The sequence below is a fragment of the Agelaius phoeniceus genome, chromosome 6, assembly GCF_051311805.1.
Source record: "Agelaius phoeniceus isolate bAgePho1 chromosome 6, bAgePho1.hap1, whole genome shotgun sequence".
In the NCBI taxonomy this organism is placed as follows: Eukaryota; Metazoa; Chordata; class Aves; order Passeriformes; family Icteridae; genus Agelaius; species Agelaius phoeniceus.
In genome coordinates, this window is record NC_135270.1 from 39,146,770 (window position 1) to 39,167,024 (window position 20,255).

The 20,255-nt window shown below is 35.0% G+C and overlaps 1 protein-coding gene across 11 annotated transcripts in view; it reads right to left on the reverse strand.

Moving 5' to 3' along the window:
* The window catches only part of RALGAPA1 (Ral GTPase activating protein catalytic subunit alpha 1), a 132,349-nt gene that overhangs the window by 92,198 nt on the left and 19,896 nt on the right, over positions 1–20,255 (reverse strand). For 8 of the 11 annotated variants that reach the window (XM_077180448.1, XM_077180449.1, XM_077180447.1 and 5 more), the window contains exons 9-17: positions 15,393–15,601; positions 14,796–15,035; positions 12,403–12,591; positions 11,784–11,924; positions 9,458–9,606; positions 8,100–8,229; positions 7,154–7,391; positions 4,772–4,933; positions 429–569 (exon numbers count right to left, since the gene is read on the reverse strand). In XM_077180448.1, the coding sequence (XP_077036563.1) occupies positions 429–569; positions 4,772–4,933; positions 7,154–7,391; positions 8,100–8,229; positions 9,458–9,606; positions 11,784–11,924; positions 12,403–12,591; positions 14,796–15,035; positions 15,393–15,601 (1,599 nt within the window). The remainder of the gene's footprint in view (positions 1–428; positions 570–4,771; positions 4,934–7,153; positions 7,392–8,099; positions 8,230–9,457; positions 9,607–11,783; positions 11,925–12,402; positions 12,592–14,795; positions 15,036–15,392; positions 15,602–20,255) is intronic. The other 3 variants (XM_077180450.1, XM_077180457.1, XM_077180458.1) reach the window with 1 other exon arrangement.

Genomic DNA, 20,255 nt, shown 5'->3' on the forward strand with positions numbered 1-20,255 from the left:
ATGGTTGTTCACACAACATCTATGACACTGAATTAAAAAAATTTACACAGAAAGATGTAAATGGCAAATTAAAGTAAAATTTCTTCCTTTCCCTCCCTCACTCATCCAAAATAAAAATTTTAGATTAGTTGTAGACAGATATGGTATTACTGCTTACCAATAAATTGGAAAAGCGGAAAGATTTCTCAAATTTTCTCTTTTATGATAATAAACATTGGCACAGCACTAACTTCTAACAGTTCCAGAATGAATTGTAAAATAGCATGGTATCTTACAAAACTCAAAATATTAATTCTTAATCTCTTCCCCTCTCCCACCATCCCCAAAGTATTTTTACTTTGAAAAATTTAATGGTTTAGCAGAATTTGAAAGCAGAAGGTTTAAAAAAGTGACAAAGGGGGTGCAGAAATTAGCAGAGGTGGCACTACCTGAAAGCTCATCAGAAAGGGGAGTGAGAACAATATCAGGCAAGAAGGGTTTGGAAGTATGGATCAGAACAGGAGCACTTTTAGCACTGCGTATATAGGCCGATGGCAGAGCACATTCACCAATGGATCGGCTTCTCATGGCTTTAAAAAGGAAAAGAAAGAAGTGGGGAAGGAAAAAAGAAGAGTGACTATAATGAAAGGCTTGTGTCACAGAAAAAGCAGCAACAGAGAAAACAAAGATAAAAAGGAAGAAAGTTCAAAAATTAAAACATTTCAGCACGGCAGATATTGGCAGAGCTGTAAGAAAGAAAAAATCAGTGGACACATAAGACATTCTGAGTTTTCAACTTTTATGTAAAGCAGCAACAATGCCTTTATTATGACGATTACAGAGATTTTGCATTTGAAATCAAGAAGCTAATTAACACATTTTCCCACTGCATCAGGGGTTGAAAAATCCAAGTTAAAGTTACTCCACAAGCACTCTGAATTTGATTTTTTTTAGCAGGAAAAGTAACTTGTACTACATTTGTATTTTTCTAGTTTCCTTTGATTTTCTCCTGAAAATGCATCACACATATGTATCACACATATGTATCACACATATGCCCATACTCTTGAATTCATGTTCTCCAAAAGAGATTCAAAATCATAAGGAGAAATGATCAGTTCTGTGTGGAGAAATTTGCAATACAGCTTGTTATAGTTCCACATTAAAAATGAAATTACTGAAGTGAAATGTTTTAACTACGAAAAGCATTAATTTTTTTATCCATGGAGTCTGGCTTTTAATTGATACTGGATAAATCTTGCCAAACTGATGTTTATTCATGTTTTCATATCTCACATCCTGCCAACAGTCCTACAGAATAAAAGATGTACATAAGAATTGTGGTATTACAATCAAGGTTGTATCTGCAGCTTTTCTAATAGATTTAAATGAATCTTTGACATTTGCTTTTCTCTGTCAGAGTAAGACACAGCAAGAACTAATACTGCATTCAACCTCAAAGTACTCTGGAAGTTCTTAAAAAAGTAATATTCTATGCTTCAAGTAGCTTTCGTTTCATACTGTTGTAAATTTGCTAACTTGTTTTAAAATCATTGCTGATAAAATTCTTTAAGGAAAATTCAGAGTATCTAGCATAAATATTGTCACTGCAATACTTAATCAGTCTGAATTTTTCTCTCTATATTTTCAAAACAACACGGAATATAGACTTAGGATCTTAGTGCTCCTGATCTGCATGGGAATCAAACGTACGTGAATGGAGTGCAGTGAAAGTTGAGCACATCACACTTTAAAACCAGGTTAAAGAATTACTGCCAATAACAACAACATGCAGATAACCTGGGTAGGTCACATTGAGCAGAAAATACATTTGACAAATGCAGCACAACTTAAGTGGAGTCTAAAATTCAGTTTGAAAAACAATTCAGTTTGAAAAACAATCCTTTTAAGACTGAAGCAATGCTCTAGTAAACTTTGTATAACAGAAACTTTTTTTAAAAAGGCAATTATGTGTAAGGCTTTAGTATCAGTTTGATTAAGAGATGCAATAAAATTCAGGATATAGTTATAGTTAGATGCATTACATTCATCACTGTGAATCTTACAATGAATGTAGGCAAGAGAAAAAATAAAACCACATAGTAAATATTAAGGATCTTTTCCAGGCTAAATTATTCTAAATAAATAAAGCTTTTGATATTGGATACTATGTTGATTACAACTCTTGACATAAAGTGTTCCTTTTAATTTGACTGGATTTTTTTTCCACCATATTGCATTCAATTTAACAGTTAGGTGGAGGCAGACAATATCAGAACATGTAGATATTTGATAGTTTATAACCTTCCACTATTGTCTATATAAAAGCAGAACAATAGGTGAGTAAATTCTTTCTGACACAATATTTTTATAGGACCAGAACCTGCTGCCTAAGCCAAAACTCTTGTATCTAACCTTACAGATTTTTCAACCCGTATGCATACTATGCTGAAAGGCCCTTTCCAAAAATTATTTAAAATAAGCTCAAGCTAAAAATGTACACACTGCATATCAAAACAGCTTTGATTTTTTACTTGACTAACACTCACACACACATATTTGGTGCAGCAATAAATGTGTTCTGGCATGATGATGGCTGAAAAAATAGAGGTGCAAAGGTGTACACAAAAATGTGTACAACATAAAACAGATGAAAAAGAAACTCCAGCTTTTTCTTACCATAAAATATTCAACATGCACATCCCCCCTATTCAGATATTAAGAGTATATATTACTCACAATCAAAGGGAATGTAATACAAATCACATATCATGCAACATATTTAAGGTCTGACTCAATTCCAGACTTAGCCTGCAAACCTAATGATAAACTGAAGATCTGACCAGCAAAGTGTTCTAGATTTTCCTTATTGTGATCATTTTTTTTATTATTTGACCCTGGATTTATGGCACAGACTACGAAGCAGCTGAACAGCTCTCTTTGCAGACCAGAGAGGCAGTAACAAACAACTATTTTCAGGCAGTTAAGATATATGTAACATTTAGTAACATTTTCCTCATTAACATCTAAAAAAACTAAGGAGTTTGGGATTCTGGTTCCGGGAACTCTTTTTGGATTTATCATCTTTTAAAATCATTCTAGCAATGCTGGGATGCTTGTCCACAGTTGGTCTTCTGTAACATGAATAGAGTTGAAATTTTAACTGGTTGCAGTAATGCAAACTTGGCTTATTGATATCAAATATGTAAGATAATTGAAGGAAAGGAACAAAAACATGGAAGCTAAAGTGCAGTGAAACTAAAATCAGATTACTTTGCTGCTAATCAGGTCAATATATAGCTTGATTAGGATAAATTCCAGTCATTTCAAGGCTAACATCATATAAATAGCCATCTTTCAAATTGTGGCAAAACAAAAGCATTAATAAATTGACCAAACAACATAACCTTCTGACAGAATATCTGAAATATTAACAATTTGTGAAGGAGAAATTTTAACATGAGCTTCATCTTGTTAAGACAATTAAGATTTAAAACAAAACCACCATTACACTTAATCACAGACTACAGAGAAGCAGAAATTACATTTTAAGTATCTGTGATCCATGAGGAAAACTAGGTGCTGTCAGCATGAGATACAGGAAAAGCTGTGTAGCATTTGAATGTGCAAAAACGACAGGAAATTGTGGAGTAGGGACTTCATTTTCTCTCATTTCTGTATGTCTTACAGCACAATTAATTCTCCCACATAAGAGCCTTAGGAGAGAAAAAAATTTAAAATGGAGAATTTTGAGGAATAGTCAAATAGAAACTTTGTCTAAATAACCTCTGTGACTTAAAGATTTTAACTTCAAAGATTTTTGGAAAAAGAAAGAAAATGTTAATTTCTGAAAAGGTAGCACAATTATATATTCAACTGCTGATATACATCCCAAATTTTTAAAATTGTGTCAGAATGTACCTACTTCCAAGAAGTATCAATGAAGCAACCACACAATGACCAAAGCTACTACTACTGTAACGATAGCAAAAAAGTAAGAGATAGTCCTTAAGAGGTTCTTCTTTAAATACAAAATTAGAACCAGCTTAACTTTCCTTCAAGTAAGCAATAGCACTGAGATCACCAAGATGAGACAAGAGTAAAGAAATTTGTGGTCCAGTTCCTGTTAACATAGTCTAAGAAAATTATATGAACAAAATAAGTCTTCTTTTGAAGAGTTCACCTAAAGCATTGTTCAGTATAACTCATTAATAACACAGCAAAGAATATCTGCAAGTAATAAAATTCAGAAATAGGTGACTTCAGAAATGGAGAATTGCACACATCTTTCAATCTTTCATTACTGCAATATTCAGGGTATAGTAAAAGACAGCACATTTAATAAACTATGCAGACTTATGAATATTTTTCCCCACTTTCCTTTGCATGGTTTGAAAATACTCAACCCATCTTGTGCAGTGTATCAAAACATACACTTAAGAAATCTTCTCTTACCCACCTATCAGCACCATAGCTCAAACAGCTCCAGCTTTTTTCTCCTTCATATACATAGTACTATTTTCCAATCCAGCTTACTGTGATCAAATTCATTAAGAATTAATATAGCAAATGCATTACTTTCATTTACAATAACTGTAATTCTAGTAAACACAATCCATTCAGCTACCCTCAAAGCACATAAAGCTGCATAATTTATGCTTTAACTAATGTGCAAATCATTCTAGATAGCACACCTTTGTGGAAAGAAGCTATCCACATTGCTACAGAAGTCAGCTATTAATTCCTTAGCCTTTCTCAAATGTCCCTTTCACCAGCTCTTACAGCCACTTACCAACAGTTTTCTGGCGCACGATGCTCCTTGCCTTTTCTGTTCCCGGAGAGCCGGTGGTCGTAGCACTGCGCTGCCGCATGGGTGCCTGGCCAGGCTGGTCACGGCTCCAGCCTCTGGAAAAGGACTTATCAACAGAAGACTTTGGGAATTCATGCCCAACTCCTGCAAAAGTAAAATTGCAAATCTACTCACTTCTATTCTGCTTTCACCAGATGATAGATGTGTTTGTTCAAAAAACTTTAAAGCTGGATGGAATAAATTAAGTTACCAAAGCAACTATGAATTCAAAAGCTCAGCCAGCACTAACTCTGAGAGATACTCAAACTTTTTCAGAAATGTTGGTGCTATTAAACTACTGTAATTTTCTTTTCTGAAAAAATAGGCTTACACAGGTTGTAGTCTGATACTACATGTAACTTTTCCTTTGCTGCTCCTATCAGATAAGATACACAAATTAATACATTTCAAAACATTAATACTGGGGGCACAGGTTTCCAAATAATTTTGCAACATTGAGGAACATGAAATAAGGATAACATAATTTTACACAAAATGCAAAAGCAAAAAAAAGATTGGATTATAGGCTCAGAGAACTTTGGAAATTGACAGAAAATCCTATAGTAAGATAAGGATGAAACAAATTCAGGTTTGACATTTATATTGAAGTAAATAAAGCTCATATGAGGAGCAATCAAAAACAGCTAGATGTAAAAAAAAAAAAAAGTGAAGCAAAGAATATTTGCAATGTATTTCCTTATCCAGATTGAGCTCATTAATAATCTAAACTGACACAGTTACAATCATTAAAGGGGCATCTCTTTGGAAAAAGAGAGCTCTAGTCCAACATATTCATTATTATTAGCAAACAAACAGGGGCAAAAAAAATTGGCATCATTTGTATGATATCTATTAATTCTAAAGCTGGACTTGACTCTGCAACCAACATTTAGCAATGGAGGCTTTCTCTGAAACTTTTGTCACTGAAGGTTAACATAAACTTTCCTCGTGTTGCTCAGATGATTCAAAACGCTTTTGAAAGTATATATTCAAATAACTGTACACATTCTTATCCTGTGCTAGACTGGTCCTTTTTTGCTGTTTTGTTTTTTTGTTTTGTTTTGTTTTGTTTTTGGGGGGGGGGGGGGGGTGTTTGGTTTTGTTTTGGGAGTTTTGTTTGTTTGTTTTCTTGGCATTTGTTTTTGTTTGTTTTGTTTAAGCTGTGTGTTTTTAGTACAAAAAAGAAGAAAGCTGTGTAGTACAGGAAAACAAAAAATGCATGGTCTGGAACGACCTCTCAAGGGCAACTACAGAGAGATGTATTTCTGCCCAGTTATCACAGAGCAGAAACCAAAATAAAATGCTGAATAATGACTCTGCTTAAGATGAGGCACAGAAGTATGTGAAATATTTTTAGCAAAAAAAAGCTATAGTAACATCTTCTTTAAGAGAGGGAATCCACATAGGTTGCTTCTCACTGACAAACCTTAAGATAGCACTAGGAAACACCTTCCCGCAGGTTTGACTGAAGAGATAAAAAGTAGCCTAAAAATAACATGTTTTTACATCTTTGTTACACACCCTAAATATAATCCTGCCACTCACTATTAGATCACAATGCAGTTTTTAAAGGAGAACATTATCTTTATCCACGTTTTACAAAAGTGGAAACGAAGCAGAAGGTCTGTCTTCAAACCAAGAAAACGACCCAGGTTTTGAAACTTTCAATCCAGACCTCTATCCAGGAGGACAAACATCCTGTCCCTTATTAATTCCACAACTGTGCCATTGTAAGCAGCCACTTCCTCTCCCCATATTATGTCTTACAGAGTATTTATGCATTTTTTAGGAATCCGTTTAAAAACAGGTACCACTCATGGATTATTAAGCTATACTTTCTCGTATGTAGCCCACAAGCTCTCATTGTAACCAAACCTGTCTTCACGAAGGGCTAGTGATCAGTTAGTACCAAACAAAGCTATGTCACTTTACATTTCATCTTTTAACATTTCATGACCAATATTCCAATTGTGCTTGCAATGGCTGAGTTTTCACCAGCTGAATAGTGTTTGTTATTTTCAAGAAGTTATGACTGGGACTCAACTATTTAATTTCTTTGCTAAAAGGAGAAAGGCGTAACCTGCTATGGTGTAACATTTTAGTTTAAATTCAATACACTTTTAAGAACTACATTCCATATGTGCCTATTTGCATAAATAACATGATCATGTTGTGGCAGTTCTAAAAAGCAATTTTCCTTAAAGAAACAGGGTTATTTCAGGTGACAGAGATGCCTAATGAAGTATATAAAAAAAGTGAGACCACAATTATCCTGTGCCCAACACCAGCTCAAATTCAAATGACGTACATACAGTGTTGTCTTACCTTTGCCTTTGTGTTTTTTCTGCTTCTGCTCACTTAATTTATCCAGTGGCAGGTCACTGAGGTCCAGGCTGTACAAGTTTCTAGCTAATACTTTAGTAAGTGTCTCCATTGTCAGTGACCACTCAGTGGCCAGCTCTTCCCAGTATGTCAGTGATGACATTACAGACAGCAAGTCATCCCAAAGTTCTCGAGAAATGTACACATTTAGATTTGCTTTGATCCAAGCTACTATAAGAGTCTAAAAGAACAGAGAAAAGTTGGATTGTGAGCATTAGCTGACAACATTCATATGTTACTATTTCAAAGAAAACTTCAAACTGCCACAGAAATTTCCGTGCAGTCCTGACATTCTTTTCCTCACCAATACATACAGACTTTTAATGAATTATCAAGTGTTAACACAGAGCTCTGACGTAGATATAGGAACAACTGGTTTGACCCGTTATTTGTGTATTCTTTTTTGTTCTGCTAAAGTAACTGGAGACTCTATAGATCCTAGTCACTGAGAACACACCACAACAGCACTTTGCAACTATCAACTTTGAAAATATTTGCTACAGCTTTCTGTAAGTAATTACAGAATTCTCTAGGAAATAAAAAAATCCATCATTTAGGCATGGGTAACAGAAGATTTCCTGCTGACTTGAACCAATTTTGCTATGGCAGCAGACTAAAACTGCCCACACTGCCAGTTATCTTTGCCAGTTATTCCAACTCAACAATTCTACAGTGAATTTTACAGTACCTGAAATACTCTTGTCACAGTGTCATTAAAATATAAGACAGAAAGTAACAAATGTAACCAGCTCTTTGACCCACACTATTCACATTATCTGGGTAACATACCAGTGATAAAAGATGACAAACTAGCCAACAGTGGTTGCCGTATCCAATCTATTAATGAAAATTAGGCTAAATTAATTCAAGTGAATTTATGTTTACTTGCCTGGAAAAGAGGTCCTGCAAGTCTTCCAGCTAAAGTGGAGTTTTTTCTTCCTTGATACTGCAAGAAAGTTTGGGGTGGTATTTTCAGCACAGATTCAGTTACCCTGAGCAGCACAAGTAGCATCTGCTCCCTGCAAAACAGTATTAAACTTAAGAGTTACCATTTTGTTATACCTCTGTATATACCAAGGCATTTTCAAAAGTAATAATCAAGCCTTATTTGCTCAAACACATTCCAAAAATGTCATAATGATTACAAAGAACCTAACTTGGTTATTGCAAAAGAAATTATTCCGATCTTTTTTTACACTTAAAAGTGAGGAATCCCTGTTGCACTGTAATATTTTCTTCCAAGTAATTCAACTGCTATCACCTTCAATAGCCTGAAATTAGAGGGAAAATTTTAACTGTATTTTCAATCTGATCTTTTTCTTTTTCCAGTAATTACAGGTTTTGTAATTTTATATTATCATTAACATACTTCACCAATTATTTTGTGTGGCACAATCTTTGCCATTGTGATCTACAGTCACTTCTTTACACTGATGCGAAACTGGGAAGGAAAATACCAATCTAGTAGAATCTGTTTACTATTATCACTCCCAAATTTCCCAGTGGCCAGCTAAATTGGCTCCTCAGAAGAGGAGACAAGCTTTACATGACACATAGTGCCAGCTTTACTTACCCAGAGTTCAGGACAGATTGAAGATAAAGTCAAGATAAAATTGAATAAATCGGACATTTGAAATCCCCTTGCTACTTCTTCCTTGCAATGGAGAATAGTGGCAACATAGTACCTGATCACAGACTACTATTTAAAGGAATGGGAAATAACAGAAATTCCTTTAAAGCAGGGTCTTTTATACCTGCTAGGCACTGTAAGAAGTGGAAAGGTGCGACACAGTTACACAGTACACAGACTCCTGTATACAATTACAGGTCAAGAACAACACACATCTGATTGTAATAATTATCCATGCCTGTCTGGGGCTTTTGTGTTTATTTTTAAATAAGGCTGTGAAGCTTCATATGTTTCAATATTTTAATGCTTTGATACATGGGCAAAATGCCCTGCAAAAAATCATCAGTAGCTCCTTAATATCAGTCGGTATATCCCAGATTAGTCTTTTTGCACTGAGGTCTAAGCTGCCACAAATTAACTAGGAGCTTACTAGAAGCTTTAAGAAAGTAGATAACTTCCCCTGTGCTAAGTTGTCTGTGGTGTTCAAGTTTGTGTATTTACTGATTTAGAGGAACTGGTTCATATAACCAATACCACTCTACAGTGTTTATTACCAAGTAAATTTTCACATTTATGTTGTGAACTAATAATCTAAGATAAAAGCATTAGTATTTTACCATGTCTTCTTGTCCATAGTCACTTGGACTACCATGTGGCGGTAGATATTGAGAACGCGTTTGCACATATCAGTGTGTTCATCCAGCAGAGCTTTAAATTCATTCGCAGGTTCAAGAAAAAATATATTTGAAGAATTTATTATAAAAACCTGTAAACAGAAAAGAGAGGGTGCTCTGATCCTGAAACACTTTGATGTTTTCAGCAATTCAGTTGGTAGAACCAGGAAGAAAAAAATCTATAACAGAAAATCTTTATAAGAAAAGGTTGCAGATGCACACAGAAGTGCATGTTTAAATATTGCACTTTGAAGTAATGATTAAGCAACAATGAGACTGATCTTTTCCCATTTTTTCTACAAAATTTATTTGTATATTTTTGTTCTCATAGATGATTCAACAAACTACTCATATGATTAGTTTAATATGATGGACAAAAATGTCCCAGTAAGAAGTCCACTGCACAGAAGTTCCACCTCTAAGCCAGGAACTGACTAGTACAATATATGGTAAACTGCTTGAAATAGTCCTGGTACACTGTGTGTGCTTCAGCATGACACAGCCTGTATTATGTTCTGGGAAACTAAAGCATTCATCCCACTGGGATCAGTAAGGCTTACCAAAAGTAGGAAACTGAACATGTTCCTGAAAGTGACTGACTTCAGTGGGCAGTAAATTAGGGCCTTCAGAATGAAAATTATGAAAAAAAGTAGGCAGGGATCCTGTAGGAGCTACAGAAGCAGTTACTGAAGTGTTACTATATTTTTATGTAAGTTTAGAAAGCACTTGAATCTCAGACCTAGATTTTTTTTTTTACATGTACAGGAAGTCATTGGTACTTATGCCATAACTTCCCTCTACTGAAAGCTTTGAATTTTTAATAATTAAAAACTATTAGTATGCACTTTTACATTCACTAGCCTTAACTAATGAACCTAACCTACTCTAAATGCCTAAAAATAAGTCTATGCAAGCATTAAATGGGAAAAAAACTCAAGACAGAAGTATTGGATTATTGATTCACAGGGAAAATCAAATGTGGTTCCAGGTCAGGAAATCTCTCAAAATAAGACATGGTACTGGGTTAGAATGATGTCTTGACTCTGTTTCAGGCTAAAAAAAAAATAAAAGATATTTGGTAGTCAAAGGAACCTTTATCTAAAAAACTTCAACATGGATAAACTTTGAGACATTGTCAGATGTGTAAGCCTTAGTATATTGCAAACAGACACAGATACTTCGTATTTCTTTTCTCAGTAACACTTCATATTCTAAAATGTTGTTGAAAACAAAGATTATGAAGCTTAAATTATTTTAATGTATTTGAATTTAAAAGTGATTTAAATTACAGAGTTTATTTGTATGTATAACAGTGTACAGTAAAAAAGAAAACTATTCCTAAAATCATTCAAGCTGTAGTAAAAGTGAGTTTTACTTAGCATGGTCACACACAGTAGAAGTGAACACAGTAAAGTGGCAAATGCACATTATTTTATTTTGTTCAGAATCAATTTTCTGCTGGATATAAGAATATTATGGAGGCTAGAGTAATATACCCACCTATATGAATTTATGTGCATACACATATACATAAAATGCACATACTTTATAACCATAAGAGCATTTCAAAGACCCTCAAATTATACCCTCACAATTTTCCACAGCTTCACCTTCAGTGAAGCATTTTGCTAAACATTTGAAATTAACATGATTTCTACCCTGTCAAACTGCCTAGAAGCTATTAAAAAACTTTTGTTAGGGCACAACTGCAACTTATGCTTTCCTTAATGATATCTCCAGAAAGTTATGGTGCCTCAGCAAACTTTTCAAATGTGCTGTAAATTCAGAAAAAGATGAAAAAATATCCCTGTACACCTTACTAATAGGACTGGAAAACTACAGGACTGGATGTTTTGGCTTTTGTGACCAATAGCGTAAAAGCAAAACGCCTCTAAATACTCTCATAAAAGCTTAATTATATTTATTTTGAGATGTTGCAGTAGCACGAGGATTATTTTTTCTCTAATATAATGCAGAGGAGAATGCATGTTACAATGCAAAATAAAATTTTTTTAATTGGGTTACCCAGCACTGGTCTATACATTGTCCTACTTCAGGTCAATAAAGATATAGTGAACCAGTCTAACCTTTATCATCATACTTGTTGCATAGAAAATATTTTTAAAATTTAGAGATACTTTAGAGATGCATAGGATTCCCTGGCAGAAGTATTGCACTACATTCCACTCTTTATGTGCTGATAACAAGAATTTTGGGTAATTTCAGATAGATAATTTAGATAAAATTAAATACCAAGTCTGTTTCATACCTGCAATACTGACTGCACTCCAGCTCGTACATTTTGTTCTTCAGAATCAATTTCAGATGTTTTATGCAAAGCGTCTTCATAACAGCCATTTCTTGCCCAGTTTGAATTTCTAACTCCATGACTGGAGTTCATCCCTTTTTCCTGAAAAATATTTTTTCTTAAAATTCCACAGAGTTTTAGACAAGTATTTTGGCTTTGTATTAAAGGGAAAAAGATATAATAGGTACTAAATAATAAACAACAGCAGACAAATGCACCTGAGACACAACAATATTTCATGAGGCTTGGAGCAATTATCTTAAGTAACTGAATGAAATAACTACTATTTTTGTCACCCTTTTATTTGTATAGAATTTTTACACAGTTGATAGTTAGCATACTGTATAATCCACATCTTGAAAACAGTTCATAAAATGATATGAAATTTTAAATTGAACTAAGCACATTAAAAAGCTACAGATAATGAATAGAATTGGTAGCTCATCTGTACAGTGTTTTACCATTGATTTTCCCCAATAAATGCTCTGACACCAAAGAAAACCACCAATAAACTATCAAGGAAGCCATGTCTCTGTCTACTGGCAGATTAATGCACAAATATTAACCAATAATATTTTACCTCTTCTCTTTCTTTTCCTTTCTCTGAAGAATTATGGTCAACATTTTCATCACAATCTACAGCTGTGCACTGCATTATTTCTTCAGGTTCTTTCATAAATAAAGGTTTGTCTTCTTGTTGAATCCATTCTTGATATACCTTCACCACCTTCCTCATAGCAGCTGCTTCACAAATCGGCAACAGAAATGCCTGCAAGTAGAAAAAGAAAGAAAAAACCCCACTGTTACAATATTTGAAATAAATTGGGCTCTATAATGTGCAAGTTCTATGAGATAAAAGTGGAAAAAGCCACTGTTGGATCCCTGTATTCAAACTATTCAAACTATTACCAAACCTAAATGTTTGCTCACTTTCTTCATATGTAAACTGAAAACATGAAAAAACACCCAGATTTAAACTTAAATTTAAAGCTTATCAAGAAGTACTTTGAAAGATATTAAGAATCCATATGGGCGTATCTAGTTAGCACCTAGCCTGCTGAACCAAACACCCATCAAAATACGTAAAATGAATGAGCAGAAGTTTCTTTTCCAACATCTTCCATTCAGAGGATTTGGAAAAGTGGAGTTAAACCAGCTCTAAATGACTGAGAAAAAATCAAGTGACACACAACACTGGTAGTCTTCTATCTTATTTTTAGCTAATTAAGATTTTACAAAACAATATCCTTAAAGTGAATTACTCCCTGAAAAGATTTCAGTATTATTGTTTCTAAAACTCATGCATTTGAGTTGGTGTGATGGCTGATCAGTGCCCTCTTCAGAAGGTTTTCTGTATTGGCTGTGCTGGTAACAACTAGTCATAGACCAGAAACTTTTAACATTAGTCAGATTTTAACTAACTACAAATACACTTACCAAAGACCATGATGCCCTCATTATAAATTCAGAAGAACAGATAAACTACACTAACACCCAGTTTTACAGGGTCTGAGCTGTGACTGATGAAAACCAGTTGCCCATATCTTTAAGGAGGGCCCACTTAACACAGGTAGTATGTTCACTCTGGAAACAAAGATTTCATACCATTATCACACTAAAAAGAATTCAGCTGTGTGTTACAGGATTAAACTGACAAGTACAGTCATATACTTCCTCATCAAGTCTAACATTCTCCTGCAAGTGCATACACATTTTCTGTACCCTCAAGTCTAAAATGCATAAAACTTGTTCTATACAGACAATCTTTCCACCATTCAGTACCACCAAAACCTCCTCTTGATAGGAATAACTTAGTCCTCATTACAGAAACATTACAAACATCTTGTGTATTAGAAATTAATTTACACTGAAAACTCCTGGCTAAATAATGATGTAAATAAGATTTCATAATTGCACATGAAATACAAATAATCTACATAAACTCACAGATTGACTTTTGAAAAGAATGAAGAAAATTGTCTTTGCTTCTTTTAACTGTGGGGACAGTGAAAAGTAGACCATTGATAATTTATATTCTACATTCAATATCTCAGACTCTGTAAACCCTTGAGTGTCAGCTGAATTTGGAAAACTCTGCTATGTCCTTCAGTAATGTGTCCAAGCTCTTGACTACAAGGGATGTGGATAAGCTTCTGACATTTACTTGCCTCATTCAAAAATATTTACTTCATCCAGATAAACAAGTTTTAAAATGTTCAGCTTTCTGCTGTTTAAAGCAATTAGTGTTGTGCATTTAACTTGAAACTTAGTGTATCTTTCTTTACTATTATTCAGAAATCTGTTTGTCTTTTGATCTATAGCATGGGGCATAAAGAAAGTTTATCTTATTCTATTCCTTATTCTATTCTCCCACACTGAACTCCTAAGTTACTATTAATAAAGACTCCATATTCTGGCATATGTTCTCAGTTTAAATTTGTTTTAATAGTTTCCAGTAGAGAAATACTATTCTGAGTATGCTCAGCTAACATTTCTGGTTCCAGTGAAGTCAGAAACAGTCAAGCTGCTACCTTTTATAGCCATCTGTCCTACTCTTCTGATGAACACTATCAAGGAAAGGACATTCATATGCTCCTAGAACAGCTCTGTAACAGCTGCAGACTCCCACAGGAGGCTTATGTTAATGTGGTTGGCTGTGAGTTTTAATACCTACAGTGTTGATGTATGAAAAGATTAAACATTCTTGTCTAAGGGGAACTGTAAAGTCCAAGTTAAATGTTGCTAAACTGGTTGTTAAAGATATAAAATTAGAAAAATTAGGAACTAGGGGTATTCTACAGAGAAAGTATTTCAGAATGTTGGCTTCTTGATTTTTGAAGGCAGGATGACGGAAAAAACCTGTAACTTGGTATAATGTTCTGCTTAACAAGTGCTCTTGAAAGAAAACTATGACATTATAAAAACATGCAATATAATAATCAAGATTCTTGCATTCTAAAGAGAGTTTTTTACCTGTCGAAAAATCTCAGTTAGAAAATTAACATTGTTTCTTTTAGAAGAGAAGACTTTCCGGACAATTTCAATATCAGTTAAATGCTCTTCATCAATACTGCAGAGGCTGGAAGAACTTGGCTCTCTCTCTGTTAGAGTACTTGTATTAGAATGAGATTGTTCTGGTTCTGCATTTCTATCCTGCTTATCAGTACTGTCATTTTTGCTGTCCTCCCTTGAAGCCATGCTAGCAGCTGCTCTCTGAAAAATAAAATTAAAATATTCCATAGTTCATTTTTAGTACAGCAATAAATCAATACAATTTAAGTATAATTTAAACAGCACAAAGAATTAAAGAAAAAACAAACAAACAAAAGGATTTACTGCATTTTAAGGCTTCTAATGTCCAGCTGATTAAAAACAAATCACAAAATTTGAAAAAAGAAAGCAGCATTGCAGGTACTTTCAAATGGAATTAATAAACATAGAATTTGTTTAAAAATTACTTTTTTTTTTAACTTTTCATTAGTCGTAATTATTGGAGGAGAGCATACTGCTGACATAACAATTAAACCAAAAAGCATGAAAACAAATATATTTTTGTGTATTTGGTTTTACCTGAATATTCTTTGGCACATTTTCACCTTCCATCCCAGGAATATGAGGTCCTGTGTGAGGTTTTGGCTCAAGCCAGAAAGACACCAACCATCGAATGACAATAACACGAGCCTTAATGAAAGGTTCCTTTGTGCAATAGATTGCCTCATTGGTTTCAGCATCTTTCTTAACTATTACGTAGTGTGGCTTTGGTCTCATTTGTGGTATATCTGTATGAAAATAAAACATCTTAAAAATATACGCAGAGAGAAAGATCTGCATAAGAAAGAAATCCTAGAACCATAACCAATACACATGAACTTTCAGAGGTGTAGTTTTGTTGCATTCACTGTTGTGCCACTCATTCCAAGATGCACTGGAATGGATGCAACAGAGAAAATGTCAAGAACATGTAAGACATCAAAATGTAAGACATTAAAACACTTGAATTTTCTCCTGAAGGGAGACAACACTGCTGGTCCAAAAGCCAGAAACTTATTTCTGCTATGCAGAACCTTTAATTTTTTATCTGAAAGTGATTTCTATAGCCTTACATTTTTTCTTACATTTTTTTTCTATGTAAGTAAACACATTTCATTATCTTCATGTTCTTTCAAACTACATTATACTCAATATTTAAAGATAAACTTCAGCAAACTCACTACTTCAAATTTTCACTGAAAACTATGAAGTTCCAAGTAGCAAAATAACTGTCAACTAGACTATGACTTATACAAGAAAATTATTTTCATATAAAACTAATATATTGACAAATCTAATCGTGACTACAGTGGGAGATATATAATTCCAAAATGCAAATGCAATAAACACAGCCTCTTCTGGCCCTGCAAAAGGATAAAGATGAATAGAACAGAGAAATCCTGCTGCAAAGCCACATGAGCTTTACAGCTTCACCTAGGGCCCCATTTGCACTGGCTAATTTTGCTGGACTTTACTGCCAGACCACAGGCATGTACATTTTCCTATGATTTAGCTGCAAGATGACTCTGAGGCAATAGCTTCTATACTGGCTTGTAGGAATGTAATGAAGGATGCTTAGGGGGACATCAGCTGGCAGGAACTGTGATAGAACTGACAACTCCATTTTCATCATCCCATGATGGTTCAGAACTGTTTAGCCTTTCTGGTTCTCTATTGCACTAGAATCATCAGTACTCCTGAATCTGCTTCAGAGAAAACATGACAGTACTTAACTCAATGTGGATGGAATGAACATATGTGGTAAAAGCACTACAAACATGGCGGGACACACGGATAGCATTTTTTAATTGTGCATTTTTCTGTGACTTAACACTGCAAAATGGCATTTCTGGGTTTTACAGCCCAAGATATGGTGCAGAATAGTTCTGCATTACCATCATCAACCTGAAGCAGCAATGATACTTTCATGTGCAAATGACATTTCTCTGAAAGTGGTATGCCAACCCACCATAGTCCTAGTCCTACAGAGGCAAATATGAGATACACTCCAATACAAAAAGACAAACATTTGTGTGAGGACTGATTATAATATGTGCTGTCAGGACACCCTGATGCTAGTGTTTCAGTACCATGATCTCTATCTAGTGACAGTAAAAAAACCCCCAGCAAACTCTAAAACAAATAAAAATACAAACAAACAAACAAACAAACAAACAAAAAAACCTAGCAAAAAGATGGAAGCATGGAAAAATGATGGTCCTATCCATATACAGATTGAACAGAATGGTTATGTCAGCACTGCCTTAACTCTTCTGTAGCCTGCAGTAATAAACAAGGGGAGAAGTTTTCCATGGTTTTACAGGCCAACCAGAAAGCAGTTAAAGGATACTAATGCTGAGTCAAAGAAGAATTTAAAAAGTTACACTGAACAATACAAAGGTATTGCCTGACTGTATCTTCCTAAAGCAAAGTCAAGAGACATTTTAAAGGATCCTGTGTAACTTTGCCAGTTTATAATGTTAGAATCCAAGAGGGACAAATCTGGACAGCAGTGAAGAAATAATCAACTGTTGTCTAAGCAATTATATCATGACTGCCTTTTTAAGGCATCTAAAGTGCAACCAGTGTGTCTGCCAGACTGCAGATTTCCCTGTTACTGTTAGATTTCCCTGTTACTATTACAAATACACAAGATCCAGCACCTGCACTGAGGATATCCACACTGGTCTATCTCAGTGGCATTTCAAAAGCCACATACATAAGCAGTGATAGACCCATCATGATGCTGCTAAACTGAGGAATGTTTCCTGTATGAACTTCAAAACTATATCCACACTTTTCAGTGAAAGCATTATTTTTAAAGGAAAAAAACCCATGATTCCTGCATACCATGTACCTAAGTACATAACAAACACACAGAATACTCTTTGACAAGTTTACAAATAGTTTATTTACTGCAAATAATAAAATTCCAGTACACTGTTTTCATTCTGTGGAAAGCAGCAGGTAAGTAAGAAAATTAAAAATTAAGGTATCTTAAACAAGCATGTGTAACAGTACAATCTGTGAAAAATGAAGTAAATGCCTGGTAGCACAGCATTTAAAGATGGAAAAGGTAGTTCTCTCTGGTATCTACTAGCATTCAGCAGAGCACAAAGGCTGCAGTACTAGCAGTATTTTCAGAAGGACTAAACATGCAGTAAACATGTTTTTGCAGCACTCTGTCTCCTCCTTGTTTGATGATAGCCTCTCAGAACATCCTCTTTCTTTAATGTGTTTCAACAGCATTATGTGCTGCAGCTGCTTCTCAAATGTATCCTTCTTCCAGCTGCTTCTCAAATGTATCCTCCTTCCAGCTCTTCCTGTATTTTCAAATTCTGTCCATCTTGGAAGAAGGTATCAATGCTTCAGATGAGAACACAGACATAAAACCAAAGCAAAAGAGAGCTTGTTAGATGGACTCAAACAGCACAAGAGTAAATATTCCCTTCCCCCAACTTTCCATTTTTTCTTTCTATTGTGTTTTGGGCTTTCCCCACCCCCTACCCTTCCCCCTCTGGGAACCTGATGTGAGCTGATGACAAAAAGAAAAAGAAGCTGAAGGTGGTGGAAGACATACACAGGGTAGAAAGTGAACAGGCTAGCAAAAACACACTGCACACCTGTAAGCTTTGACCATGCCTAATTTTTAAGACAATAAAGGGTTCATAAGGAATGAAGACCTAAAGATAGCTGTAAAACAGCCCACATTAGTGTCTCCCTGTAAATGAAGGAGCCCATCTAAATGGCTTGGAAATGGCACAGAAAGGCACATAACTATGACAAAAGAAGAAATGCCCCTGGAATATTACTGCCATATCTGTAGTTCTTACTGAACAACTTCTAACTCAATCTCAACAGATATTTAACAAAGACTTTACAAACAAAATAAACACTAAGGCAAAAAAAAAAACCCCAAATCAAAACATAAAAAAGAAAAAAAAAACACCTCAAAACAAAACCAAACCAAACTAAAAAAAAACCCCAACCCTCCTCAAAAAACAATCTCACGGGCTTTTCTAATGCTGTATTCCTCTTCTATCTGTAATACTAAAGAATTTGAAGGAGCCACAATACTTAGCCTTCTTGTAACTGTAATGCTTGGTGCTTGTTGCTGTAGGCAACATACTTATCAGGAAAGAAATCTCAGTCTGGCATACTGTCGCCAGTAAAGCCCTGTATCAATGCTGGCTTACTGAAACTACTGTTCTGATTTGTACCTCATCACTTCTCCAAAATTAAACATTACACCAGTAGCATGAGAACTGTTCTTAGTAGCAGGCTCAGTGCCCAAGTTTGCCCTGCCTTCTGCCTTAAGGCTGTAAATTAAGCACAAGCACAGGATAATTTTCAAATAGGTTGGGAAGATGCATGCCAGAGAAGAACATCTTCGAGGAGAAAAAATTATTCAACTTACCAATGCTTATGTTGTTTTCATCACTGTATTGTTCCAAAAATCCTCATTATAGTTGCTCACTGTGCACAGTCTAAGGCACTCACAGTAATTCTTGGGATCTGTGCACATTTCTTCTGGTTTCCCATTGTTCTCTTCTTTACTAAGGCCTTGGAAGTTTCTTGATTACCATTCACAGAGAAACAGAGGACTACAGTAACACTTCTATGGAAGACTCAATCAAGATCTTCACAGAAAGAGAAAAATAGCATTTCCATATTTCTTGTTCTGGAGCATCAAGCAACAGTAGGTTTGCTTTCTCAGCACTGCTTACTGTCCCTCTTGTAGCTATTTTATCACTCAACCTCTTCAGCATCTGCACAATAACTCTTATTCTACTGTTACTTATGGCTGTATTTATAGTGGTTCTTCTCCTGTAGATGAGAAAGCCCAGTGTTTGTCTTTCCCAAGAGAATATGGCTTTGACACAACCATCTCTCAAATCTAAATAAATGTACATGGACCAGAAGAAGCTAAGATCTTTTCAACGAACTTCCCTGACAGCCTAATTTTAGAATGTGGAATAGATCACTACTCTGGAGAATCCTTCTGAGATGCTGCATCAACAGAGAAGAGGAATGGTGATGTGACTGTATGACTCAAGTGATGAAATGGTAACTTAAAGCCTGTGTACAAGGTATTGCTTTGCAAAGAGGAGTTTGAACTCTGTTGGCCTACAATCAACATGTGCATGGGTGCATGCAAACCTGAGAGAACAAGATCAAGATTTGCAAACAAGATTCTGCTCTAAAATGGGCTAAAAACTCTGAGTAAAACTCAGGTTTGCTTAGAAAACACTGAACATTCCACTCTCTATATGGAAAGATACATTCTAGCACCATCAACTTTGAAGACTGTGCTAAACCCTAACTTCGTTTTCCTATTGCAAGCTCTTGATAAAATGCAGTCCACACAAAAACCTAACTTTGCCCTGTCAAAAATGTGAACAA